The 26,882-nt window shown below is 52.3% G+C and overlaps 1 protein-coding gene across 5 annotated transcripts; it reads right to left on the bottom strand.

The window, feature by feature from the left end:
- Positions 1 to 481: 481 nt before the first annotated feature.
- GLYR1 (glyoxylate reductase 1 homolog) lies at positions 482 to 26,838 on the bottom strand (the record flags this gene model as incomplete). Of its 5 annotated transcripts, none has more annotated exons than XM_084251584.1 (16): positions 482 to 556; positions 4,109 to 4,233; positions 4,519 to 4,698; positions 5,008 to 5,170; positions 5,830 to 5,931; positions 6,860 to 6,970; positions 9,876 to 9,975; positions 10,363 to 10,436; positions 10,523 to 10,573; positions 11,251 to 11,307; positions 12,027 to 12,113; positions 16,671 to 16,913; positions 17,448 to 17,586; positions 24,703 to 24,782; positions 25,702 to 25,738; positions 26,735 to 26,838. In XM_084251584.1, the coding sequence occupies 16 exons, from the start codon at positions 26,770 to 26,772 to the stop codon at positions 482 to 484; spliced, it is 1,662 nt and encodes a 553-aa protein (XP_084107710.1). The 5 variants fall into 5 exon arrangements, with proteins under 5 accessions (XP_084107710.1, XP_084107711.1, XP_084107712.1 ...); XM_084251585.1 differs by having other exon boundaries at positions 6,860 to 6,952; positions 26,735 to 26,772; XM_084251586.1 differs by lacking the exon at positions 10,523 to 10,573 and having other exon boundaries at positions 26,735 to 26,772.
- Between the last annotated feature and the right edge of the window lie 44 nt (positions 26,839 to 26,882).

Here is a 26,882-nt window from a genome sequence, read left to right as displayed (position 1 = left end):
AGAACCTCTTTCTGAGGGGGGGGGGGGGTTGTCCGCTGGGGGGATGTGACCATGACCACAGCCTCACTGCTCTGAGGGAAGCAGTGGCAAGGCTTCCGGTCCTCACTGCTGACTAGCTCCTCAACTGGAAGGGACCTCAGACAAGCTCGGAAGAAGGCGGAAAAAGCCAGGCAGCAGTTTCTGGGCAGCTTCTATCCCGGGGCGAGAGCCAGTGTATGTGGGGCGTGTGCGTGTGAACACACAGCCACCTAGTCTGGGCCGCGGCGAGCTCGAGAGCTTTCCCACGGGCCAATCCTGCCGGCACCCCTCCCCCAGGACCGCCAGAGGAGGAGCGACACTGTGTGCTGTGCTGATGGCGAGTCTCAAAAGTCTGTATAAAAGGAGATGGAGACAGGTGGACTGGTCCAGAGCTAAGTCCCAGGACCCCAAACCCATGTGAGGAAGCGGGGTCAGAGGGAGGGGGTGGCATGGGGCTGAGGGCTTAGTGTATATAGGCTCGGTACACGGCGGACATGTCGTTGTCAGACTGGTCCAGCGCCTTGGCTCTTTTGTACACCTGGAAAAGAAGGAGATGGGCTCAGTCTCTGGCACGTGGCTGACTCAGCTGGGCCTTGTTTCCTGGAGGCAGGTCTAGATGTGCTGGGTCAGGGGGTCTGCAGTGCAGGCTGAATGACTGTGCATCTGGCCCCCACACAAGGCCCTGGGCAAAGCGCTGCTTCTCGGTGCCTCAGCTGTTGCCTCTTGACATCACGGAGGTGAGAATAAGGGTGGGGATGAGAGGGAGCGAGGAAAGAGTGTGCCAGGAGCCAGCAGAGGCAGGCTCGGTGTTGTCAGTGATTGCAGCCTTGTCCCTTCCTCTTGACGAGCCACCAAGGACTCCTGGGTCATTCTCAGGGCTGTTGGCCTCACCCCGCCCTCAGCAGGCTCCCTCCCCCTCGGCTCAAAGTTCTCCTCTGACCATCCCATCCAGAGCCAGGGCTGCTCCACTTTATCCTGGTCACCCCTCTTTACTCTGTTCTACTGTATTCCTATTTCTGACCTGGACTTCGTTCTTGGTTGAATACTCATGGGCTTATTCTGTGCCTCCTTCCACTAAAATGTAAGTTCATCAAAGGAAAGAGAGAGGCTGCACTTGACCCATCCCCAGAACCGGAGAGGGTACTTGCAACTGACATTCACCCTGGAGAGCAGGTGACCAATAAGTCACTGTCCCACCTAGGGGCATCCTCTTGTCCTGCCACCCATGTGGCCAGCTGCCTTTGCTCTATTTGAACACAGTCCTGTCAAGTGTGCCTGTCAACTAGAACGAGGGCTAAACAAAAGCCTTTTCAGATAAAAGAAAATAACGGCTGCCCGCGGGCCTACAGGAAAGGCTGAAGAAGGTCTCTCAGCTGAGAGCAAACAGCCCGAGAGAGAGAGAGCCCGCTCTTGAGGCTGGGGTGGAGAGCACCGCCAATGCTGAGCCAGAGAAACAGAACATTATTATTTTTTTAAACACAGATGACTGATTACAGCAGGACACCCCAGGACTGTCAGGTGGGCTTGAAACAAAGGCAGACACAATACCGAGGACATGTGCTGCCTTGAAGCCGCATTCTTGACCTGGGGTGTTGTGCCCCTCAGGAGACATATGGCAAGGCCTGGAGTCCTTTTCTATGGCTTGAGGGGGCGCTGCTGGCACCAGTGAGTAGAGGACAGGGGGCGGCCTCCAGCACATCTCCAGTGCTCCAGCCCAGGACAAACAGGCAGTTAGGCCAAGGGAGGGACCAGGCCAGGGGCCTAGGATCAGGAGAAAGGGATGCTAGCTGAGTAAGGGGCTGTATGTAAGGATGCACACTATATGCCCTGGAGGGGAACAAGTAATAAAGATAAAAGAATGCAATAATAAAGATAAAACGGAACTCTATTCAACCCGAAAGAAGGCAAGAAGGGGGAACTGACAAACCAAGACACGGGGTGGAGTGAGGGAACAGGGCGGCCAAGCCGGCGCACACGTGAAACCTAAGACAGGTACCTGTGCTCACAGCAGGTAATTCCAGAGAGCTGCACCCCACTAGCAGTTACCTCGAACTTCTAGTGCAACGAATCCTGTCACACCGGGGGACGCAACCTGGACGTCACCTCACGAAACAGTGTGCCCAACCCAAGCCTCACAGGGGCCCTTCAGAAGGAAGCGCAGTTAAAGGCAAGCTCACAGACAAAGAATGAAACCTCGGAGAGATTCCACCGCCGAGAGAATCCCCAGGTAAAGCGAACGGGGGTAGCCGAAACCGCTGCAACCTGAAATAGTGAAGGCAGCGTTCTCACAGGAGCGGAGCAGAGGGGCAGAGACAGAACTCGGGAGAGAAGGCCTCAAGTACGGAAAGGCGGGTCTCAAAGAGCAGGGCTATGTGGGTGCTTTTTTGTTTTGCTCTTTCTCAGCTGGAAATAAGCCACCAGAGACCTCAAGGTATTTAAAATATTTAACCTGAATAAAATGTGTGTCAACTTATATTGGTGGGAAGACATGGCTTAAATCGACGAGTTACATATACATGTGCCACCAAATGGAGTTCTTACCGGTACAGGTGAGTATGGCTCTTTTGGTTTTTATTATATGTTTTTTAAGATTTATTTTTTATTTATTTATGTCTACAAGAACTGGGGTATAGGTCAGAGATGCAGGGGGTGAGAAGATTCACCAGAGACAGAGTAGGGAGCAGAACAGGCGGATCTACTGAGATACACTGAAGGGAGCAGCGGGTGAGGCAGGAGAGGTCTGCTGTGCCATGTAGGTCAGCTCCCTGGCCTGGGGATCGAACTCAGGCCATCCATAGTGACAGATGATAGCTTGACAGTGCTGAGACTTTAACTTCTGTGCTACCAGGGAGGTCCCTCTATTGGTTTTTTTTTTTTTAATCTTTTTTTTTTTTTAATAGAGGCATGTTATATTTATTTATTTGTTTGGTTGGTTTTTTGTTTTGTTTATACATGCACTGGGTACAGTCAGAAGCGCGGGAGGGTGAGAGAATTCACCAGAGGCAGAGCGGGGAGCAGAGCAGGCAGAAGGACCGAAGTACACTGCTGAGGGGAGCAGCAGGCGGCAGGAGAGGTCTGCGCGCCATGTGGGAACCCTCCTCCGGTGGCCGGGGAGCAGCCGGGGATTGAACCGGCGCCGCAGAGGCCGCGGGCAGCTTTGCAACCCAGCGCTCAACCGCTGCGCCCCCGGGGAGGCCCCCTCTATTGGTTTTTATTTTAAAAGATTCTACTTCAATCAGGTAGAGGTAAGAAAGCTGAACTTACAAAAACTGTTCCCAAAAAGTACATGTGTAGGTGACTAATAACAACTAAACAATTAACAGGCAGATACTATTAGAAACAATTATAATGTAAATCCCAATTACAGACTATGTAATTTAAATATTAAGACACAGGTAGAAAACAACGGGGGACAAACTGACAGATCAAGTAAACAGTAAGTACCACTGGCGAGAGATCGAGAGCCATTTCCTAAGCGGATATGCTCCTCAGGGAGACGTAACAGTCCCAAATGGTCACACACCTAATAACAAGAGGTTCAAAGACATGAAGCAAAACGTGCGGCGTTACCAGGAGAAACAGACAGCCCCACGGACCCAGCTGGAGCGTTTAATGAACACCCTTCTCTCAGCAAGTGGAAGAACCTGAGAACAAGGTCAGTGGGCATGACCTAAAACCACCTCCAGCCCCCTCGACCTAGTTTTCAGATGACCCAGCTTTCTGAGTGCAGCCCGGACACTTGTGCCAGACCATCTGTGGTCTCCAAACAAGTCTGGAGACTTGTAGAGTTCAAATCCTCTGTTCTTTGACCACAAGGGAGATACAGTAGAAATCAGTAATCACTAGATCTCTAGAAAACCCCACATATTCAACAAACTTAAATAATCCACAGGCCAAAGATGAAATCATAAGAGAAAAGCGTGGTTCAGAAGGAAATGTACCCTGGGAGTGTTTCTGTTAGAAAAACCAGAGACCAAAGATTCCACTTCGTGAGATTAGAGAGAAAGAAAAAGAAAAGCCACAGGTAGCCGAGGCGGGAATAACAAGGGACATAGTAAAGTGGCCGCAATGACCAGGCCCCTGCGGTTACCTCGTTGGCTGCAGCTGCCATGGGAGTGGGGTGGTTGACAGCATCGCCCAGTGCGATGGCTAAGCGGAGATCCTTCTGGATGTACTTCAAGTAGAAATCGGGCTTAAAGTTTCCTTGCAGGATATCTGAGGAGCGAAAGCCGCATATTAGAATTGAGAGGAACTTCACTAAGAAACCACCTGCAGTACTGTTGGGGCTCACCAACTAGCACTCCCTCCCCCTTGGCACCTAAGAAACAAACTTTCAGCCTGTGCCCCAACTCCCATCTGCTGTGTCTCTGGCCCCTCCCCTGCTGGGGGTGGGGGTGGGGAAGGAAACAAGGAACCCTAAAGGAGAGACTGCCCTGTGACAGTTGCCTGACCTGTCCCCAGCTCTCATCACAAGTAAAACATAAGAGAGGGCGAACCTACTTTGGCACTTCTGGTCCAGGAAGATGCTGGCCAACTGTCCCTGATTGAGGATGTCCAAGAGTGTCTGCTGGGACTGGCCTGTCACCTGGGCCAGGGTCAGCCCCTCGGCGATGGTGGCCATGAAGCTCCCCTGCACCATGTTCACGATCAGCATCATCTTGGCGGCATTGCCGACCTCACCTGCCCAGACACAGGATCACGGTCACTTCCTAGGAGCTGTGCAGACTGGGACTTTCTGCCCACCCTCATCCCTGCTTGGACCCACCTCTACACCCAGGGAAGGCCCCATTCACCTGCCCCCGACACTGGCTCTGACCCTTCTGGCTGCTCCTCCTTCCAGGCACTGACCTGCCAGCCAAAAGGGACCACCCCAGCGGCCCCAGGCAGAGAGGCCGAGCGGGACTGGCGCTGTCATCAGTGCGGTCTACTGGGGATGTGCCCACCCAGCCTCCAGGCCTGAGCTGGCCTGGCAGGTGGGAGGCGTGTTACCTAGAAAGAAGGAGGTCTTCCCCATTGCCTGGAAGCAGCTGCTGCAGTCCTCATACAAGCCCCTGTCTCCGGCCGCTAAGATCACCAGCATCCCATCGTTAGACAGCTGCTGGTTCCCGGAGACTGGGGCTTCCAGGAAGCGGCCCCCTCGGGATACGATCACCTGGAAAGGAACGTCACAGCTTCTGGAAGCCTCGCTTCTTGTGGGCTGGGCTGGGGGCAGGGGGCAGGGAGAGTGCTCAGGCGGGCAGTGTCTCCTCACACCTGCCAGGGTGAGTACTCAGGCTTCAGGGGCTGGGCTAGCACTGGGGGTGTCAGACGGCCCGCCCTCTGACATGCACCCTAGTGACAGGTAATAAATACTGGGAGCTGGGAGTGCCTCCCAGCCTCCCATTTACTGTGAGTTTCCCACAAAGACCAAACATGGCCAGGCTAATGGCCATCCCTAGGGACACAGCCTGTCCCTGATTTCAGCCACCGTCTGAATACGTAGGGCTCTGAAGTCACGGCTCCCTCACTTGGGCCCGGCAGCTCAGGGAGGAGGAAGACTCCGCTACTATCAACTGTAGTCACCAGAGGCAGCGCTGGCAGCCTGAATGGCTTATCAGGCCGGCAGCTCCAGGACTTGTGCCCAGCCCAGCTGGGCTGCGGCTCTAAAGGCAGAGCGTGAAGACAAGGTTAGTCCCTGGGGCACTGGCCTCCCCTCTTCCGTCAGCTCTGGTTTAGAGTAACCCGAGTTGCCTACACTTGTGCAAGCTCAGCTGGGGCTCCTGGGCTCCGGCTGACAGACTGCTGGAGTGACAGCCCAAACCAGGCTACTACCTGGGCCAGCTCAGTGACTGTGTCAGCGTCCACTGTCGACATGTCCACGTAGCACTTCCCAGGGCGGATCCCCTGCAGCACACCACTGGGGCCCAGCACCAGCTGTGGGGACACAGGGAGAAGCAATAGCCCAGGCTCCCAGCCAGACACCCAGGGGCCCCTTAGACCCAAGGTCAGAATCCTGTGACTTTGGCTCATTTCCCAATTAGGAGTAAACATTAAGGGAAGAGCAAGTAAATAAACGAGGGATAGAAAAATATTTCTAGCACCTTCCCATTTATCTGAAAATATACACTTATATGTGTGTGTCTGTTTTCTTACAAACCTCCCATTTAAAAGATAGAACATCAAGGTGCCTCCCTGGTGGCTTAGGGGTTAAGTCTCAGCACTATCACCTCTATAGCCTGAGTTTGATCCCGGCCAGGGAGCTGACCCACACGGCGCAGCAGACCTCTCCTGTCTCCCCGCTGCTCCCCTCAGCAGTGTATTTCAGTAGCTCCGCCTGTTCTGCTCCCCACTCTGTCTCTGGTGAGTTCTCAGGCCCCGCACCTCTGGCCTACACCCCAGCTCTTCTACGCAAAAATAAATAAATAAAAGCGGGAAGCTCAATATTTCTGGGCTTCTCTGGGTTTGCTTGGATTAGACTAAACACCAGTTTTGTAACAAGACGACTACTGCACTTGAACTTTCAGAACACACAACTACAGTGCAGGCTAAACTTAGGAACTTGGCATGTGTACCAAAGGCACCCATGGACATGGACCGAGGCTCCAGCTCCATCGAACATGGGAAGCCTGGGCAGGACCAGCTTCTAGACCTATCAGCAGCTTCAGCCTTTGTTGTGAATTAAAGGAAGTCTGTATTCAACTTATGCAACTATCCCTGGAAGGAGATGGCCCCCAGATAGAAAAAAATCCACCCCCCCCTTCACGTGCGGACACTCACTGGGTGTGTAGGGGAGAAGGGGAGGAGGCCAGTCAGCTTCCCTGGCTACAACCTGAGACTCGGATGGGAGGGAGGGGATCCTTACGTCCTTGGCTGCCTTTGGATCCGACACACAGGCAAAGGTGATGTCACAAGTTGAAACGACTTCAGCGGGGGTTCTTCCTAGGCGGGCCCCCTCCTGGATGAACAAATCACACTGCAAAAGTCACAGATCCTAACGTGAGCTGCAGGCAGTGCACAATAAACACGCCAGCCAGGCCAGAGACTCAGCACCCAGTCCGGTAGTCTCCCAAGGCAGGCGCCTGAGGCTGGAGCTGGGGACACCAGACTGGGGCCTGACTTCTAAGGAGATGTGGATGGGCCTCTTCAGGACCGTCCTGTGTCTTTAAACGCTTTATCCGATGTACAGACAAGTGTTGACTCAATGTTTCCTGTCTGCAAACAGGAAGTGAGCAGCACCTGTCTGCAGTCTGCTGCCCTTGGTGGCTTCCTTGCTGTGGTAAACGTGCCCAGTGCCCTGAGCTCGTGGCACTGTGTGGGGGAGGGAGGCTGATACTGTTCCTTATTTTAGATGTTTCTGGGGGTCTCAAAACACTAATTTTTCTGAGATTTAAAATCACCCAGAACATTTCATAAGAAAACACATCAATAATATTCTGGCGTATTTCTGTCTCAAAGGCATTTTAAAAAATAATTAAAATAACCTGGACCTATGTTTTGTATCAATTGTTTGTAGTATTCTATACGACTTACATTTATCTATCTTGTAGTTTCCTGTGACTGTGGTTATGACGGACAGCTGCAGAATATTCTGACAGACACACTGGTGTCCCTAACGGCTCCCCTCCCCTGCAGCTGATGTCTGGTCTCTTTCATCTTTAAGTACAAATGACTCAACGAGCATCCTTATGTAATGCTCTGGCTCCTCTGCATTTTGAATTTAGGGCTCTCCAAGTAGAATAAAGCACTCTATGGGGCAGTTTTAAAGCTCTTGATGAATGCAGGGGTGGCCGTCCACGGGGCTGTCAGCGTCCACAGCGGGTCACCAGCAAGGCCTCAGCACATAGCACTGCACACGCCATGCAGCAACCAGACAAAGCAGGACAAGTCCATTCAGTCCGCCAGTCAGCACCTTTTGATGGTCAGACTTTGATTACTCTGCCTACTGAATGTTTTTCAAACCTTTCTCTTTTGTGAGCTATTTATCTTCCAGTTATCAAACTAGGTGTTTAAGAGCCACACATCACCCTTTTCCTATCACATCTGCTACAAGCACTTTCAGTTGAGCACCTTTCAACTCTATATTCTCTTTTGGAGACCTGCCATCAATAGCTCTGTTGATCCTTTTCCTTAGTGATTTTGTTTGCTTCTAGGCTTAAAAACATCTATGTTGATATTTATTTTCTTCTGTTTTTTTCTTCAAAAAAAGTAATTCAGTAATCCACTTGGAAAATGCTCTAGTATGCGGTAGGGGCTGGCAGGGGTTAGGAGCTCCCCACCTCTAACCACTTGTCCTGAATACAACCAGCTGGCCAGGCTGCTTCTACCGCACACAGAGGCCTTTTAGTCAGCAGCTTTAGACAAACCTTACCCTTTGTGAGAGGCTGTCTCCTTTCCTTCCTTTCTCTGAAATTTAAAAACACCTCCTACTCATTATTCCAGAGTCATTTTTATAAAGACTGTTTTTGAAAGATTCCATGGCGACTATCATGAGAGCTTTTAAAGATGTCTCTGGGTGGGCAGTTTGTCTGTGAAAACGCTATGCCCAGTACTCCCTGGCAACTGTCAGGCTCCTGTCAGCACCACAGCCCAGGGGCAGGGCTTCTTCTGCCACCGCTTCACAGGGAGACTCTGAGGCCGAGGCCAGTAAGTGGCAGTGACAAGTTAAGTCTGCCTGATTCTATACGCTGCTCTTAGCTGCTTTGCTGCTGTTTCCTCCTAATTAATCTAGAAAGAACGGCCAGGTTTCTAACACTTAGGGCTTCCACTCACGAATACAGGATGGCCACAGCACGTCTGACAATGCGCAGTGTACTAGTTGTGCAATCCCTGATGCTCCTGCAGCCCTGCCCCCCAGACTTTCTGATTACCCTGGCAGCACAGGGTCTGAGGAGGAGGTCTGTATTCTAGCCCTCTGGGGTCTCACTCCTGACTAGGTCCCCGTGGTGCTACACAACCCCAGCACCTGAAGCCAGAACCCCTTAGCACAGCCTTCGGTGCCCGTTCCCTACGCACTTCAACACACCAGCCAGCAGTTCCTTTTTATTCTAGAAAAGGACTTGTTTCAGCAGTGACCCTAGCCCTCCAATGCCCAGTCCCCGGCTCAGCTGCACCTCATCCTTGAGAGGTGGCTCCTTTCCTGGCCTCTTCCCATGTCCTGCAGCTCAGTGCTCTAGTTCCCTGGCACTCAGACTAGTCTCTTCACCTTTTCTTGGGTAAGAACTTGATGGGAGCCATGGCCTGCCTCCATTACAAAAAGTGCAGGTTCACAGACTTGGAATCCCAGTTCAGGGCACAAAGGACCCCTTGGCACCGTGGCCACTACTCAGGCTCAGAACCTCTAAACCTGTCCTGCCAACGGGCTGGCTGCAGGGGCAGGGACTACACACACTGCAGAGAACAAACTGAAATTTCAACTCTTCAGCCCTCAAAGCCACCACTCAAGTGTTCAAGAGCCACCGGTGGCTAATGGTCCTCATGGGATGGTCAACCCCGTCACTGCACGGTGCTCACCCCACCCTATTGAGAATCAAGCTGACTTCCCTACAGGCACTCGGTCAGCCCTCATGGCCACAAATCCACGTTTAAGTGAAACGACATATAAAGACAGGACCTGGAGACCTCACGCAGATACGTGGATGTGCTTGGAGAGAAGATACAAAGCCTTGACCTGAACTTCCTCAGGTAACGGCAGGGAGGGCTTCTCTCTTCAGTTTGCAGGCCTGGGTATGTTTGAATGTGTACATCTTACAACACCCCCGGCTCACACATCTGTATGCTCGCCCACCTGGGCCAACAGCAGGGCTCTGCCTCCTCCTCCGCTGTGTGCCCGAACTGACGGAAACCCAGCCCATGAGCTCTGCCTGACCCCGGATGCTTACTTTCTCTGCAGTCCGGTTCCAAACCGTCACCGTGTGACCCATTTTCAGCAAATTGGAGACGATACCACTTCCCATGAGACCAAGGCCCAAAAATCCTATCCTGAAAGAGAGAGAGACTGGTCAGCACCAGGTGGGTGGGAGCGAGAGTGAGAAGGTGCCCTCCAGGCTGCAGAGCGTCTGCTTCCTTGTAAAGCCAGGGTGACCTCAGCCTGCCAGAATCACTGTGCTGACCCCAGAATACAGAGCCAGAGGGGCTGCAGGCCGTGTGTGGCTTTTCTCATCAGGCGGGATTTTCATCACGGTTCTTTAAGCCAGCCTGTCTCCTGCAAGTCTGAACTCTACCAGATGAGCCACTGTGAGTAAAAATCACAGCACCCTCCCCTTTCCCAGCAATGGCTGGAACACCATCCGGAGAAAGTCCTCCAGCGGTCACCCCTCGGCCTGGCAGATGCAGAGTCATGGGAAGTCTTTTCTCCAAGGGGCCTACTTTTTGTCTGTGGGTGTGATGCTGCCATTCACCGCCGTGCTGTCTGCAGCTTGGATGGAGGTGGACCCGGTCTCCTAGGAAAAGGAAACACACACTGTCAGGCCGGTCTGCGCAGGTGAGGCCCCAGGGGAGAAGGAAGGAGAGACGTGGGGCGACGTACCTCTTCACATATCTTCAACTTCTTTGTGATGGCCTGGTAACAGACAGCTGGCTGGTAAAGAGTGAGAAGAAAGATGGTTTATCCAACGACCACTTCGCCTGTCATTCTAAGAAGGCCTGAAGCACCATGTTAACAGTGGAAACTCATTTGCTGTGGAGCTCCAATGACACCTGGGGAGCGAAAACACATCGCCCCCTCCCATTCCCTTCCCCACCGGGCAAGGTGCTTTTGTTGTGGATGACACGGAGAATCAGGCCTGCAGTTAGGCACCCAGCATCAAAGAGCTGAGCTGGTGGGTGGACCTGGGCTTGGAACCTGACTCCAAAGCCACATCCCACCATCCAACTGCCTGCAGGTGCTCAGGGAAACTTCCCTCCACATGCCGAGGGCTCATGCAGGGTCTTGACCAGTGAGCCTGAGAACAAATCCACCCGGCAGCATGGGCTGCCTCTGGGCCGCCAGGGCGTGAGATTCCAGTTTTACTCTCAACTCTTGAGGCCAACCATAAACATCTCAACTACAGGGTAGCTGATTTTAAGCTTTTTCCTTGCTTTTTATAAAATCTTAACATCTGATTCCTGAGTTGGCCTCCGAGTGACCTCCTAACTAGCTGCTCTGGAAGTGGCACAGGTACAGCTTACCATTTCTGATGAGCAGGGCCCGGGCAACAGCCACCCCTCTCAAGCCAGCCCCTGACCAAGAATCAAGAACCTCAAGTAACAGCTCACCTTCTCTGTTTGGCTGAGCAGGAAGTGATGGAAATGAGGGTCTGCATCTTTAACAGGCTGAAACCAGAAAAGCAGCAATGAGTTACCTTTTTCCTCCAACCACTTCCTCCTGCCCGGTACGGACACCCCTCTGGGAACTGGTCCCGTTGACAGTGTCTAGGAACTCTTTCCCCTTGGGGGTCTAAGTCTTTTATAAATGACCCCTGCACCATCCAGAAGGGAAAATGGATGTTCCTGCCAACGAGTGTGTTAATCATTCCATCAGCGCTGTGGCATGCGTTAGCAAGGCCGGCTGTGGGTCTCAAGTCCAGCAGGTCACCCAGCGGCTGAGCCACAGCAGTTCTCAGGACTCCTTCAGTGCCTACTCGTGCTGCAGAAGGACACTTCACAGCGGCAACTGTGGTGCTTTAGGCCTTCTTAGAATGCCAGGTGAAGTGGTCGTTGGATAAATGGTCAAGGGCTTCTCACCATCAGGCCCAGCCACGGGACAGAGTGGCTCCCGGCATCGAAGTTGGGAGCCAGACAACGAGAGTGCGCTTATAAAACACCAAGTGAAAAAAATGTGCTGAACAATCTTGCTTTTGTGAAAAATCAACCCTACTGCTTATAGCAATGCGCTAAGGGGGTGAACCGAAGGGTGGGAACAGTGACATCTAAGTCCACAGACAGCGCCGCAGGGCGGGGAGTCCTGCACTTTATACTTCTGCATTCTTTGTGATCAGAGGGAAAAAGAAAGCCTTGAACACAAGAAGAGGGGACGGGGAACCAGCTCTCACCTCGCTCACAGTTGGTTGCCACTTGAAGGTGGCCATGGGGCCAGCCATCAGGCCCTTCACGGTGCTGGACTCGGGGATGGTAAGGTCCTGTGGAGGGAAGGGACTCTGTCAGGGCGCCATGCCCCCTCGGGAGCAGGTGTCTTCCAGCCCAAGCCAGGGAGCATGCCTACTGCATCGTGTCCCGGCCCACCCTGAACTAAGGCCGCGGCAGCCCAGGGTTTCGGTGCCTGTTCAAGCCTGAGTACCCAGGTCCAGTGCTGGTGACTGTCTATTGGGAGGATGGGGCCAATCCCGCCTGTCAGCACAGAGGGAGCCTTTCCTCTCCATTCCTGAGTGATGCATTCTTTTGGCAGAGTTTCCTGAGGAGGGGCAGGAGGAAAGCCTGACCATGGGCAGCAGTGCTATCAGCGAGTCCCAGAGAGGATGCCTCACAGTGACTAGGAATGCGAGGAAACAGTGCTGCCTCAGAATGGATCCACTACATCTCAAAAAAACGAAGACAGCCACCTGGTGCCAATCTGTCCAACACTCACAGTTACTACGTGACAAAGGCAGAATTAGGCAGGGTGCCTGAGAGCCCAGAGCCCTGTTCTCTCCAGACTGATGGGGACAGCCTGGTCCGCAGGGCGCCTCCTGCTGTCCGCTGGCTGGCTGTCCCCGCCACACCCTCATTTTAGCTCAGGCTCCACTGCCCATCTTCTGGCTAGGGTGCCCCCCGCCCCCGCCATTTATGCCTGGAAATCTAATGGGAATCTGGACATGCCCATTGCACTCTTGACTCCCCGGCCCAAATGGGTTCCTCCACAGTCTGAGGTCAGAAAAGAGCAACTCACCCTCCCAGGCCAAGATTTGCGGCGCCCTTGATTCCACCCTCCTCTCTTCCCTAGGCCGCTGGTTATGGTCTTACATGTGGAAACCTGTGCAATCCCCTCTCACCTCCCCCCCAACCCCCAGCACCCAAACCACCATCGCTCATCACTTGGACAAAAGGCGTTTCCTGCTCCTCTGGGCCCTACTGCCAGAAGTCTGCACACGGCAGCCAGAACCACCTTTAAAAAGTTGAGTCAGAGCAGCACATCACTTCCCTGCCTAATCTGGTTTCCTCTCTCCCAGGAAACTAGACTTGTTCTCCTGCCCTATGGGGCCCTCCACGTTCTGCACGCCTCCCTCCCATGCCAGCCTCTGACCTCAAGGCCTGCTGCCTTCTCCCCCTTGGCCCCTGTCTTTGCTCTCCAAACACATGGAGCGTGCACCCCGGTGCCTTCACATCTCCGGGCAGCTCTCCTGCCAGCTCTTTACTTGGCTACATGCACTTGCTGGGTCCCAGAGCCAGGGTTTGTCCGGTCTCCCCTGCACCTTCCTGTCAAAAGGTGATGCTGATGATACTGTAACTGTAACAAGAGCTGGGAGCTTGCCAGGGGCGGCATCACTGTAAGTAGAGAATCCTCACCTCATGAAGCATAACTACTACCTCCATTTTACAGAGGAGAAACTGAGGCACAGTGAGTTTAAGCAGCCTGGCTTAAGGCCGCAGAGTTAATGATTACTGCCATGATGAAACGGAAAGCAAGGGAACTGGCCCTCCAGGGTCTCGGTTACTCTAAGTTCTATGACAGCAAGAATGTTGCTAATTTTATTTACTGTGTCCCACGCTGGGAAGCGGGCCAGCTCCAAGGAGGAGCCATACTTATTGAAGAAACAGAGGAGACAGACCTGTATATTCTGAAGGCGGTTTTCTCTGGATCCCTGGCTCATGGTGAAGCTGCTCAAGCAGCAGCTGCTGAGTAGAGGTTTTGGGAATAAAGTGGCCAGGTGCAGCGCTGCCCAAAAAGCTTTCCATACTATGGACACGATTTATCTGTAGTCAGGTCACCAAGAAGCACCTGACGTGTGCTGCGTCCAGGCTGGTTCACAGGGTTGCCTGCAGCCAGGGCAGCGCATCTCTAGCGTCCCGTCTAAGGCCTCGAGGAGCGAGCCTCTCCACAGGGCCCCTGGCTCTCTGCTCTGGCCTGGAGTTTTAGAACACCCGCAGGACTGACAGTAGTGCTGTGTGTCCAGAGACGCACTTCTTGGGTCAGAACTTGGAAAGAAGAGAAGGGGAGAGAAGGGGAGAGTGTGCCTCTGTGCGGCTCATAAGAGTAGGTCCCGGGCTGCCCTTACCGCCAGGGTAGCCCTTCCCTAAGCCTCACGGGACAGGGGATGATGGCCCCGCAGAATAGTCACCTGGGGTTCTGCCACCGACCCACCTCGGCTACTGCTGTGTCAGAGAGGTGCGCCACAGGACAGTCACAGAAGCAGCCCTGACTAGATGCAGGCTCAGGTCAGCAGAGGCCCTGCACCCCAGCTCAGGCAGACCCCCTCCGGCAGCCTGAATTGAATGGCTGTCTGCCCTGGGCTAGGAGCCAGTGGTGCTGCGCACACAGCAACTTCCTCTCCTGATGAATCCTCCCCAAGTCAAGCAGAGACGGTGCAGAAAGGGCCCAGGGGGCAGGGGCAGGAGGACAGCTGGCTGGGAACAGGAGAAGTGTTACTCCCCACCAGTGAGTCCTGCAGATGTGTGAGCACTTTCCACTGGGGCCTGGAGAAGAGTCCCTTGCGGGCCCAGTGACCTCTAGGCTTGCCCCACGGACCCTATGGCTTTCACTGCACAGCAGCCACCGAGGGAAAGTCACAAATGGGTGACATTTGTGATGCACCCGCGACATGGGCCCTTCGGGATGCGCTTTGCTCATATCACTCTCTCCGTTCTCACCACTAGCCTAACGGGCCGTGTCAGTATTGCTCCCCACGATCAGATGCGAACTGAGCAGTGGGGGCCGGCTGAGGCCACGCAGCTACAGCGTGATGGAGCCAGACTCCAGCTGCAGTGCCTCACCTCTACTCTGTGCGTCCCCTCTCCAAGGCGGACACGGGCACGGGCAAGACACACAGCCGAGATGCCAGATCACATGAATCTAGAGAATGCTATGGGCCCTGGTAGCCTCTGGAGCCCCAGGAAACCCTCCCATTGGCTCACTGTGCTCACCCTCCTTAAGCTCTGTGTGCGGCCGCTGGTAGTTCCTGTAAACCTGCCACCTCTGGCCGGCATTGCCCACACTTGTGGTCCCCACCACTACCGGCACTGGCACCGGCACGCTCAGTCTCTGTCACAGACCGTGAGAAGGACCCGCTGACGCAGAGCTTGCACAGTGGCGGCCCACAGGCTTGGTCAACCCAAGACATTCCTTTGGGCCTGAAAGTGTTTTAAAAAATTTGGGTTAGCATCTAACATTTCAAACTGGAACACGTCAGATAAAGATCTGTGTTCCCGGCTTCCCTTGAGAAAAACCAGAGGCTCCACAGCACTGGCTGGTGTCCCATGGAGGCGCACAGCCCGCGAGGCTTGCAGCTCCAGCACGGACATGGGCCAGCCGGCTCCCTGCTCGCGCTTTTACATCCGGACGCCAGCAGGACTGGTAATGGCAGGGAGTGGAGCCGACTCTGATGCTTGTATTACTGGTGGGTCTCACTGGTGTCAGAATTTGCAAGCCTGGATCTGCTGTCTAGTGTCTCACCAGGCCTCACCCCTCAGTTGTCTCTGCAGCATCTGGCCCCTTTCCCGCTGATCCTGCTCTGACCACCTCCCTGTGTCCTGCCAGATGACCCTCTTCATCACCAACTGTCCTCTCTTGGCTTCTGAGACTTGTCCTAAATCTTCTCAGGAAGGTGAGAGTTCCGTTATTTCTGCTTCATTCCATTTTGCTGGCTCTTGACTCCTCTTTAAAGCCAACTGCCCTTTGTTCTTCTCCCCCTGACTTCATCCTGAGGCAAACCCTACCCCCCCAGTCTCATCGATGCAACACCATGCTATATTTGCACACCCCACATCTTCATTTCACAATGTGCATTTCTCTCTCAGCCCTCTGGGCTGTCTGGGCATCCCCCCAACTTCATCACACTCAAAATGGAACTGGTCATCTCCTGACTCCTCTGCTCTTAAAAAGAGCGTCACCATTTCCCAAAGGTGAGCCAGAAATCACCTGCTTTTCCCTTTTCTTATTCAGTCCCTACGTGATGGGCTGCCCTCCTGGGAGTGCCCCTCACAGTCCTCTCAGCACGCGGCGCTGCGCCCTCAGTGGCGCGCCAGAGGAGCGCACACTGAGGTTCAGCCGCAGCGGAGGAATGGTCACTCACACAGCTGGAAGCACACCGCTGTCTACCTTGAGACCCTGCTGAAGCACCTTCAGGCCTCCCCACTGATGCCATGAGGTGCCACACTCTGTAAGAGGGACCTCAAGACTCTCCAAATCCAGTGACAATCTGCTTTTATTGCTCCTCCCTGCCCTGAGGACAGCCGTGCCAACATCAAGCCCACGTGGGCTGGGCCCCCATCTCTGGAGCGCCTTCCTACTTTCTGGCTGAGCCCTGGCTCGCTGGCTCGGGTGTGTTCTTCTGCCTCAACCACCTAGCTGACGTACCGTCCTGGGCTGACCGTGCGTGGCGCTATGTCACCCACGCACCTGGCTGTGTCCCCCGGTCTGCAGGATTCCTAGGGCGGCACTTAGCACAGGCGCTATCCACTCAGTGAGCGGAAGCATCTTGGAGAGCTCGGTCTGCCACGTGCACGAGGAGGTCCTATCCCAGGGCCGCAGAGATCAAACAAACCTTCTCATCCTTTGGGGGCCGACCCCGCTTGCGGGGACTTTGCTCTTGGGCTCTTTTCAGAGGGGACTTGGAGCCTCTCTCTGAGGAGCCTGAAGACACCCGCTTCTTCCCTTCTCCCATGCTCTTCTTCACCTTCCCTTCAGACAGGCTGAGCTTGCGCTTCTCCTCGCCTGAGTTGGGCCTACTTCTCTCCTCACTGGAATTACGCCGATTCTTGTCATCAGCAGAACTGTGGGACGAGGTCTGAAAGTTCAACAATAACAGTGATAACCACCACGAGGCCGCGGCGCTATGAGCCACGCCCTGGGGCCAGCACATCTCATGCATCATCCACGCGACAACCCTGTGAAACAGGCTCTGTGGTCACCTCACTTACATTTGGGGGAGCAGAGGGGGAAAAATCGATTTACTTGCCCACAGTCCCAAAGCTAAGAAGTGGGATTTACACCCAGATGGTGACCGTCTCCCTGAGGCCGTGCTCCTAATCTCATGGAATGAAAAGGAGAAACGCCTGTGCTGTGGACTCCAAAGCTGCGCTGCTTCTCCTGGGCCCAGGCAACTGTCCTAAGAGCAACCGTCTACTCCAGAAAGCTCAGCTGCATGCATGGAGTTTCAAGCTGACTGTGCAACACTAATACTTTAGAAGCGAAGTGGCGCTCTCTCCACCGGCATTTCATTAGAACAGAGCTCCGGGTCGGGGAGACACTTAATCTGTTAGTTACCAGGCAAACCTCGCGGTCTGGCACCAGCATAAAGGGAGACGCGGGGACCCCTCACCTGGTCTTTCCCTTTGGCTCTCCTCAGGAACTCTTCCACGGCATCCACCGCTTGCTGGAATCGCTTACCCTTGTTAATCTTGATCATCTCCTCTTTATGTGCGTGGTACGGCTTCAGCTGCTCCACCTTGATCCAGGCACTATCAGGAAACACACAGAAGGGCATGAACCGCACCGCACATGCCAGTGCCTCACAGACCCCACCAGAGCAGAAGCACTCCCTCACTTGGTTGATCAGGACTTTCCAACAGACCTGCCATTTTTTTATTTTTTTTATTTATTATTTATTTTTTTTGCTTTTTTTTGCTTTTTTTTTGCCATTTTTTTAAAACTGGCTATCATCACCTGGAAGGTACTCGTGGATCCCAGGGAATCGGGGCACCAGAGGCACCTGCAGCCACAGCAGCCTCGCTGCCGGACTGACAACCTGTCAATCAACTGGGAAGCAGGGATTCTAAGAGGGCTAAGAAATTCTGGGAAGTGCAACATGGTCTACCCTCTACTGTTGTCATAGCTATCTGCAGCCAGGAGCCTGTATTTGTTCATGAATGATTGTATCCATGGCCACTAAGCCACACAGGACATGTGACGGTGGTTTGGAATGAGGGTACAGTCACAAAGGAGGTCTTTAGATCAAGACTGCTTGGGATTAAAAGTAGAACACTCTTTCAATATTTAATTTTTAATTCCTACCCTCCATGTGTAACATATGAAAGTGAATAAAGTCACCGGTTGTCAATTCTGAACTATCTGGCTTACTGTGCTAACCTGAACCAATCTGCCCCAGCTGACTTTCTGCGGTTTCCCTAAATGACATTTCCGTTTACAGAATCCCAGTTTAAAGGATAGAATTTTATAGGCTTGGCAAGGTAATGATTTATACGTTTTACCCTGTAATACTCACAGCTTTCATAGTATAACCTTCAGAAAAAGTGGGTCAGGTTAAGAATAAAGAAACTGGGCTATCACACTAACTTAGGGTTCGCTTCTTTACAGAAAGCTCGAGAACAGTCACTAATAATAGAAGAAGTGCTAGCCTCTGTAAGGAAGAGGAATGCTGCCAATTCACCAGCAGCCACCTGTGCTCAGACTGTTGTGACAATGGCTGTGACGGTGGGTCTGCACGAACCCCACCGTGCACAGAGGCAGACGGCACCCCAGGATGAGACAGGTCCCCTACGACTAAACAGAACCAAAGAGAACAGAAGACGTGTGGGCCCAGGACGCGGGCAGGCAGAGCCCTTCCTAGCTACCGATTGGCTCATCTTCAGGCTGCGCGTTCCTAAGGACAGACTAGAGCAACCAGCAGCCAAGTCAGATGTGGCCGAAGCAAGCAAAGCTGTCACACTGGCGCTGCTGAGGTAATATCAAAGTGGACCCCTGATTTCTGTCAGAGGGAAAGCAGAACAGGCAAAATTCCAGTCATCCTGGAGACTAGCATTTGAGATATCAAAACGAAATATTCCTCCTCGGGACTATCTTTGAAAAGTGAACTGACAGTATAACTATGACTTCACCGCAGAAACGTTAATCTACTTAAGAGCTGAACCTATTGTTGGAGAAGCATCCTGTCACATCAGAAGAACAGTAAATAAAAAGCAGCCTGCCCGAGCCCTAGAGGATTACCTCTTGAAAGCAAGACAAACCAAAGTCGCTTTGGCCATCTGACTGGAATTTTCTCTCAAGGCTGTACTACAAACCCGTCTCCTTAAAGAGCGCGAGCTTTGCAGCCAGGGCATCAATAATGCATCACTCTCCAACTCACAGGGCCCGTCAGCCAGGCCTGGCATGTTACTGGCGCTCAATAAATAATCACTGAGTAAACAATGCCTTCCAGGCCTGAGTGGGGCTGGTGCACTTGTCTCTGGCTTTAACAGAGCTAAAACCCTCTGCTGTGCGGTTTTAGTCCTTTCTTTGATGCTTGTTGATGTTTCATGCTTTTTAAGGAACTGTTCTGCTCCTTGCCTTCATGGAAGATGTAACTTGTGATTTACCTTATACAATCCTCCCAACGTATTGACTGACCTGTGCCTTTTAACCGCCCCATCTGCCGTGGATTGAGAAGTTACACAAATTAAGCTTAGTCAACTTGCATCAACAGTACCAGGCTTTACTTTTCTGGGCAAAGATGCTAATTACACAGCTTGTAGAAGTGAACGCCCCAAAAAACCAGACTGGCAGCGGCGAAGTCATTACACAAAATGAAACGGAAGGTCTCTGACCTCAATTGGCTGAGTGGGAAAAGCAGAAGGCAGAGCGTGTGCAGTTGGCTGCCGTCTGTGTGAAAACAGGAGAAAGGAGCCCGTAACTTCCCCAGCGCACCTTGTAGCTGGAGGGCGTGGCCTTCCAGAGAAACCAGAATAACTGGACGCCCGAGGCCAGAGCCAGCAGCTGAGGGACAGGGCGACTGGAACAGTTTCACGGTTTACTGCTTGATCTTGGAGGAAACTACAAACATGCATTTTTCTTAAAACCAACCAGGCAACCAAGACCAAATCGACAGTCAAGGCCTCTGCTGCAGGACACGGGCTGCTGATGCCAGGCAGTCCTCCTGCCTCTGGCCGACGTACTTGGTGCTCCTCCGCACACCGGCCGCAAAGCCTCACTTGCCAATAACACCGCCACCAAGCCCCCTCCATCACACGCCCCACTCAGAATGAAGTAAAAAAACCACATTTTCAAAGATTTCCAAAATTTAGACTGTTTGTCCCTAAATTAAAACCACCCCGTGACGACGGCGTAAGAATAACCCCAGTCTGGGTCGCATCTCTAACACTCTCAAGTGTGCCTCAGGCTCTGCAGACACCATGACCTGGGCACAAGGTGGGGGAGCGTGGAAACACAGAGAGCATGGTCCAAAGGGAAGAACAAGGACAGAGCCGGACATGGGTTCATCTCTCCGCCTGGATTTGGTGAGCAGCACCTAGTAAGTCACCCCCCAACCTAAGAGGCTGAAGCATTGCAGGTCCTAGACTTGGATCTATTCAGAAATCAAAAAACACAAACCAAAAAACAAGACCACCCAAAGTCACAAAGAAAATAACTTCTTGGTTGATTTCAAGCAAGGATGTTCATGCAGACCTCAGATATGAATGATTTAGATTTTTCCTCAGAATTTGGAAATGCTCCCCAACGTTGGGTGAGGCTTTCAACCCACACTGCCTGTGCCAACACACCAGCTTCTACCATTCGGGGCACCAGCCTGGAGCCCACCGCCCAGCCAGTCTCATCTGCAGGACAGGAGCTACTGTGGGTGCTGAGGGGAGCTGCCTCCTCGAGGACAGCTCCTGTCAGTCCTGGCAGAGGGCTGAAGCTCAGCCGCACACCAGGGCAGGGTGCTCTACTATCCTCCCGGCTCCCTTCTCCAACCACTGCCTGGGTCCAATCTAGGGAAGTGGGATATTCAGGTGTCAAAATGAAAAAGGGGTGCTCAGATGGCTTCAACCCGCCATGTTTCTAATTATGAGCCACAGACTTCTCTAGAAGAGCCGCTTTAGTACTCAGACCCCTCACAGCCAGTCTGTCCCACCTTATAGCTGGAGAGTACCTCAGCGAGGATCCTGGATACCTTATCACTTAGCTCCTTAAGTCTCCTGCCTCTGTTTCTCAATATGTTCAAAGATAAAACCAGAACTACCCTCTCCATCTCCTGAGAGATCTGTGAGGAGTCCTGGTGTGAAGCCAGCTACAGAAGCTCTTGGGTGGCCTTCCGGGGCCTACTGTGCTCTGAACTGGGGTGCTCACCCATTGTGCTCTCTGAAATGGGGTGCTCTGGGTGGTTTCGAGCATGTGTAAAGTTAGCCTCTGCCCTGCTATCCATGGCCTCTGACCAGACCTTTCGGCCCTGAGCGTGGTCCCTGCTGATGAGGACTGAAAATCGCCGTCACCCTAAGAGGTGCCAAGACCATATGCCCCTCTCCCTGGCATCCATCCCTGAGTGTGAGGAAGAGCCCCATTTCCTTGCAGCCATCTATGGCCCTGCCTTCACAAAGGAGCTCTCACCCTGAGAGTCCCCGGCATCTCCTGCCAGGAGCAGCCCTGCGTGTTTCGTGCAGCACTCCTCCTGGAAGCCACCGCCTCGGCGCAGAGGGAACGGGCCATTCATTACTTCAGTAACTCTGACTGCTCTTTTCAGTCTGCTTTCTCACAGGGCCCGACTCCTCCGGCTCTGTCCCCTCCTGCTCTGGACTAGCCCCATCAGGTCCCTTTGGGAAGATGGACCAGAGGCCGTGCTTCTGGTGAGGCCTGGTGTACTTTTTTTTTACTTATAGATTTACTTTATTTATTTATGCATACAAGAACTGAGGTGTAAGCCAGAGGTGTGTGCGAGGGGTGATAGTGCTGAGACAACCCCTGCACCACCAGGGAGGCACTACAACACTGTTTAAATGCTAAATCACTGTAGGACTAATGTTGTCTTTTTGTGTCTAGGCAGTTGACAGAGTGAAAAGCAAACAGGGTAAGGATCCAAAGCCTTCTCTCAAGAAAGGTGGTTATGAGTGGTAAAGTCTTTTTGACTTTTTTTTTTAAAAAGATTTATTTATTTATTTATTTATTTATTTATTTATTTATTTATTTATACAAGCACTGGGCACAGTCAGAAGCGTGGGAGGGTGAGAGAATTCACCAGAGCCAGAGCGGGTAACAGAACAGGCAGACTGACGAGATACACTGCTGAGGGGAGCAGTGGGCGGCAGGAGAGGTCTGCGCACCATGTGGGACCCTCATCCGGCGGCCGGGGATTGAACCGGTGCTGCAGATGCTGCGGGCAACTTCGCAAGCCAGCACTCAATCGCTGTGCCACCAGGGAGGCCCATGAGTGGTAAGTCGTAAGGCAAATTTTATTTAGCATTTTGATAATATCTAAAGGTGAAATCTCCAGATTGCTGGGTAGTTGCAAGCAATGGGGAAAGGGCTGTGGATTTGTTACCAGCCTAACAGTTCTGTTTGCTCTGTGAGGCAGACAAGTTGTTCACCTCTCTAAGCCTCTGTATCCTGGTCTGCATGTAGAGCTAATCCTCCTTCCTCCCTCGAGGTTAGGAAGAAGTAGCATCACTTAGGTACAGTGTGGGAACATCAGGTCAGGCTATACTAGTCTGTTCCAAGAGAGAAAAGCTGGTGGCTTTAAGTAAGGGAACTGTGGGTGAGACAGATAAAAACTCTGGCAGTGGGAGAGCTGGAGATGCAGAAAGACCTCAGCCAAGGTGCTCATTTGACCAAAAATACTTTGAATGCAAACAAAACATTGTCCACTTTGTAAAAAGTATACCTTTTTACAGGCACCAGGGGGCCTCCCTAATGGCACTATCTCCAGCCACTGAAGCATGAGTTCGATCCCCACCCAGGGAGCTGACCCACATGGTGCAGCAGCCCTCTCCTGTCTTGCCAGCTGCTCCCCTTAGCAATGAGTTTCAGTGGATCCGCCTGTTCTGCTCCTGACGCTGTCTCTGGTGAATCCTTTCACCCCCTGCACCTCTGGCTTACACCCCAGTTCTTTTATGCATTAATAAGTCTTAAAAAACAAACAACTTTCTATGTGGAATTCTTACAAAGAATATATCCGGTAGTTGTCTGTATATCCTTCCTTATGAATTTCCTTAAAGAACTTTAGGTAGTAACCACACCACCACCACCGAGTTATTTTTGTGTTCAGTAAATGCATCCTTTTCACTGGCTTCACCTATTTGCCTGACAAGAAAATTTACTCAGCTCCACTTTTCAGCATCCTATCTGTAACATCTGTACACAGGACAACAGTTTATTCTTCTAGCTACTCCTTTATATTATAAGAACACAACGCTTTCAGGCACCCAGTAATTTTACTTAAGTCCCCACTTCCTGAGAATCCCCACTTTTGTTTCAGACATCTGCACTTCTTCATGAAGTTTGGGGCAATCGACACCGTGACCTGTCATTCCCAGGTGCACTGTTCGGCCCAGGCAGGGGAGCCCTTCAGTGCCCACCCACCCAACTCAATGCTCAGTTGTTCTCAGTCTCCCCACTGCCTGGAATGCCCTACCCATTCCTGCCTATCCAGATCCTCTGCCTCCTCCAGAGTTAGATTCAAGTCCCAGCTTTTCCAGCAGCCCTTTTACACTCAGTTGTTCTCCACGGACCTCTCCTTGTTCAAGAACCCTTTGATAATGACCTATTATCGCTCATTCTGTGCTTCATCCTATCTGAATTGTTTGTCTCATCACCTGAGTTCCTGGAAGGTGGGGACCACAACACGTGCATTCCTGAAAATTCCTTCTGGTGTCCAGCAATTCCCTTGACTGAATGACTGTCACCTGTTTTATGTATCAAAACAATTTGGTAGAAATTTGTACCATTACCAGAACATTTTCTCTTCCAGAGCGTTTCTAGTTCTCACAGTTCTGAGCCCATTAGGCCCTTGAAAAGGGCCATCAAAAGGCTGCTCAGTGGGGCTGTGATGGAGAAGTGGGGCTGCTGTGCCATGCAGACGCTGAGCCAGGCTGAACATTCTGGCATAGTGACTATCTCCCTCCCCAGCAAGTGAAAAACTGTTTAGAGATTTTCCTATAGAATAACATGTATTGCTTTGTAGGAACATAATCTGTAACTGTTGATATTAGATTAGAAAAGTCACAGACATTTTTCAAACTCAAAGCTCTACTTTCTGGGAAGAATCATAACTAAAAATACAATTACTTTAACAAATTAAAGCATGTAGCCAGTCTGAGGTAATCGAGCTGATAGTGACAAAAATGTTAAATCACCAGAAGCTCAAGGAAGTACACATTCCTTCACTGTGACCTCTCACATGGCCTATCAAAGAACTTCAACCCTAGAACAGGTCTGACTCATTATTACTACAATGTTAGAGGAAGTCATTCAGTTTTACACAGAAGTGTGGAATCACACAGCTACTTCTATTAAGGTAAGTAAGATTCTAGTTCTCACTGTACACCTCATGCATGAGCCACAAAGATAAACGTCATTAAGAGAAAACCAACCTGGCCCTTACAGCTTCGAGGTGGTGAAGCCTAGTTCTACCCTACCTGGCATTGCTATTGGCCCCAGGACAGCTGTCCAGGACAATTTTTGCAAACAGGAATAACTATTTAGCTAAATAAAATAAACCGTTCATTTAGCCATAAAGTCAGCATGATGTGCCATTCTTACTGACCATAGTAAGTCTGAACTGGGGTCCCCAGAATATTCTCAAGGCAGCTCAGATCCACCGTTAACATCCAAACAAAGGGAAAGAGAAACTCATGGCGAGCACTACTCACTGATCTTCTGTTCCAAAAAACTTCACAAAGAAGCATTTCTTTCCACGTGGTTTCTTCAAGTCCTTGGGTGGATTAACAATCTAGAGGATAAGAGGGAAAAAAAGGGTTTTTTCCCCCAGAGCTTTAAAAGTATTTTAAAAAAATTAAAAGGAGTATCTTAAAAAACAAAAACAAACCCAACCAGGGCCTAATATGTCTAAACCTGGTACCTTTCAACCAATACGCGTGCAAGTGAGCCTGGGTTTTAGAAGTTCCCTACATAACATACAGGACAGCATTCAGTAGATACACTACCCCTTTTACTACAACTGACCTGGTTTAAAAGCAGTTAAAATTTACATGAACATCAGTACCCCCATGTGACCCTCTTGCCACTGAAGAAATGTTGAGGACATTCTTAAAAATACTTCTGCACAGGAAGAGTTGAGATAGGTAACAGTAAGAACTGAGGCACTGAACATGCCACATTGCAGAGACAACCTAAAGACATTTCCTGGGCTTGTAGCAGTATAAAAACAGAACATTTGGAAAGCTCTGACGGATCATCTCATGCAAAGTCTGGAATGCCAACTCCCGCAAAGATGCCCTGGTGCAGCACATATGGTAACGTGGAAAGAAGATTTAAACTTAGTTGGGACAAAAATACTTCTGACTTTTCACTAACCTACATTTAGATTTCGCTCTTCCTGGAGATTGTCCCCCCCCCCCTTTTGTTAGATTTAAATGTAAAGCTAAATTCAAGTTGGAATTGATTTCCAGGGTTAAAAAACTTATGTCATCTCTGTTTCAAGAAATAAGCAGGTAGGGCCGATTAAATGACCTGGTTTGTCTTATACTGCCTTTGCTAAACGAATTGATGCTACAGTAAAAAAAAATTCCAAGTGCTATTTAAATAGGCCTATTTTAACTCTATGCTAGCAAATGAGGGAAATGCATCTTACATTCTCCATCTCCTCAAACCCAAGTTCCAGAGTCTTACTTTAGCACCAAAACACTCACCTTTCCTGGCCAAGGAGGATACCTGCCGAGTTTCCCCCTAGAGAAAACACAGAGAGTCAGCATTTGCCTGACCCATTCAACAAGCAATTTATTCTCCAAAATCCCCGCCTGCACCATCAGGTGCCAGAACAAAAGCAACCGGGAGCTCTTAATCTAGCTTCCACAGCTGGGCCAAGAAGCCCCAAGCCCCTCAGAAATGGAATGAAAAATTGCATGGGTATGTGCATTTCTCTAGAGACGGAGAACAACAGAAAAAAACTACCCAGAGGCACTTGTCTACAGCCTCCTTGGGAGGGGAGCAAAGGGGCTGTTTGCTCTGCAAACACAGACTTCCCTTTACAAAGTCTGTTTTAGTTCATGGCGAGACCAGCCCGGCTTTGACAAGTGCTAATGGAAGCCTTCCTCTGGGTCGAGAAAGGAGCTGCGCAGTTCCTGGGCGGCGGCGACAGGCTTGGTTCGGGCGGTTGTCTGGGACACAGAAGCAGACCACGAGAGGCACCCCAGAAGGCACTGGTCACTGCCGAGCCTTCGGCTGCAAAGGAGAAGTGCCCCCGCATGTCTTCACGGGGCAGCGCCGGCGCTCCGGTTTCGACATCCCGGCGGAGTCGCCCGCCCGGATCTGCTTCATCGCGACGCGGGGTTTGACGGGCTCGCCGGGGCGACACGGCCCCGCGGGCTTCCCCGCCTTCCAGGGAGCCCCAGCCAGACCCCGAGCCGCGGATCCGGCGTCCGCGGGAGGCTCGCAGCACCCGCGCCCGCCTCACGAGGGCCGCCGGCGTGCGCGTCCGGGGCGCAGCCCTCCGCGGGGCGGCCTCGGGGCTCGGAGTCGGGCCCGCGGCGGCCACCCTCGGCCTCGGTCCCCCGGGGCCGGGCTGCCCCTTCCGCCCGGCGGCGCGCCCGGCGCCGGCGCCAGACTCGCCCTCTCCCCACAGCCTGGAGCGCGCAGAGAGGCGGCTCCGGGGCCGCCCGCGCCCCAGCGCCCAGGGAGCAGCAACTCGGCGCGCCGCGCTCGGCCCCGGCCGCCCGGACTCACCACACCAAGTCGCCGAGCCGCAGACTCACAGCCGCCATCTTACCACCCAACCACCGCCGACGCACGGGCCGCCGGGAACCTCAGGTCGCCCCAGCGCCGCCCATTGGAGTGAGCCGGGTCACGTGACGAGGGCCCGCTGTCACCGGCC

Source organism: Talpa europaea (assembly GCF_964194135.1).
Source record: "Talpa europaea genome assembly, chromosome: 12".
In the NCBI taxonomy this organism is placed as follows: domain Eukaryota; kingdom Metazoa; phylum Chordata; class Mammalia; order Eulipotyphla; family Talpidae; genus Talpa; species Talpa europaea.
This window is presented reverse-complemented; position numbering and strand designations above follow the sequence as displayed.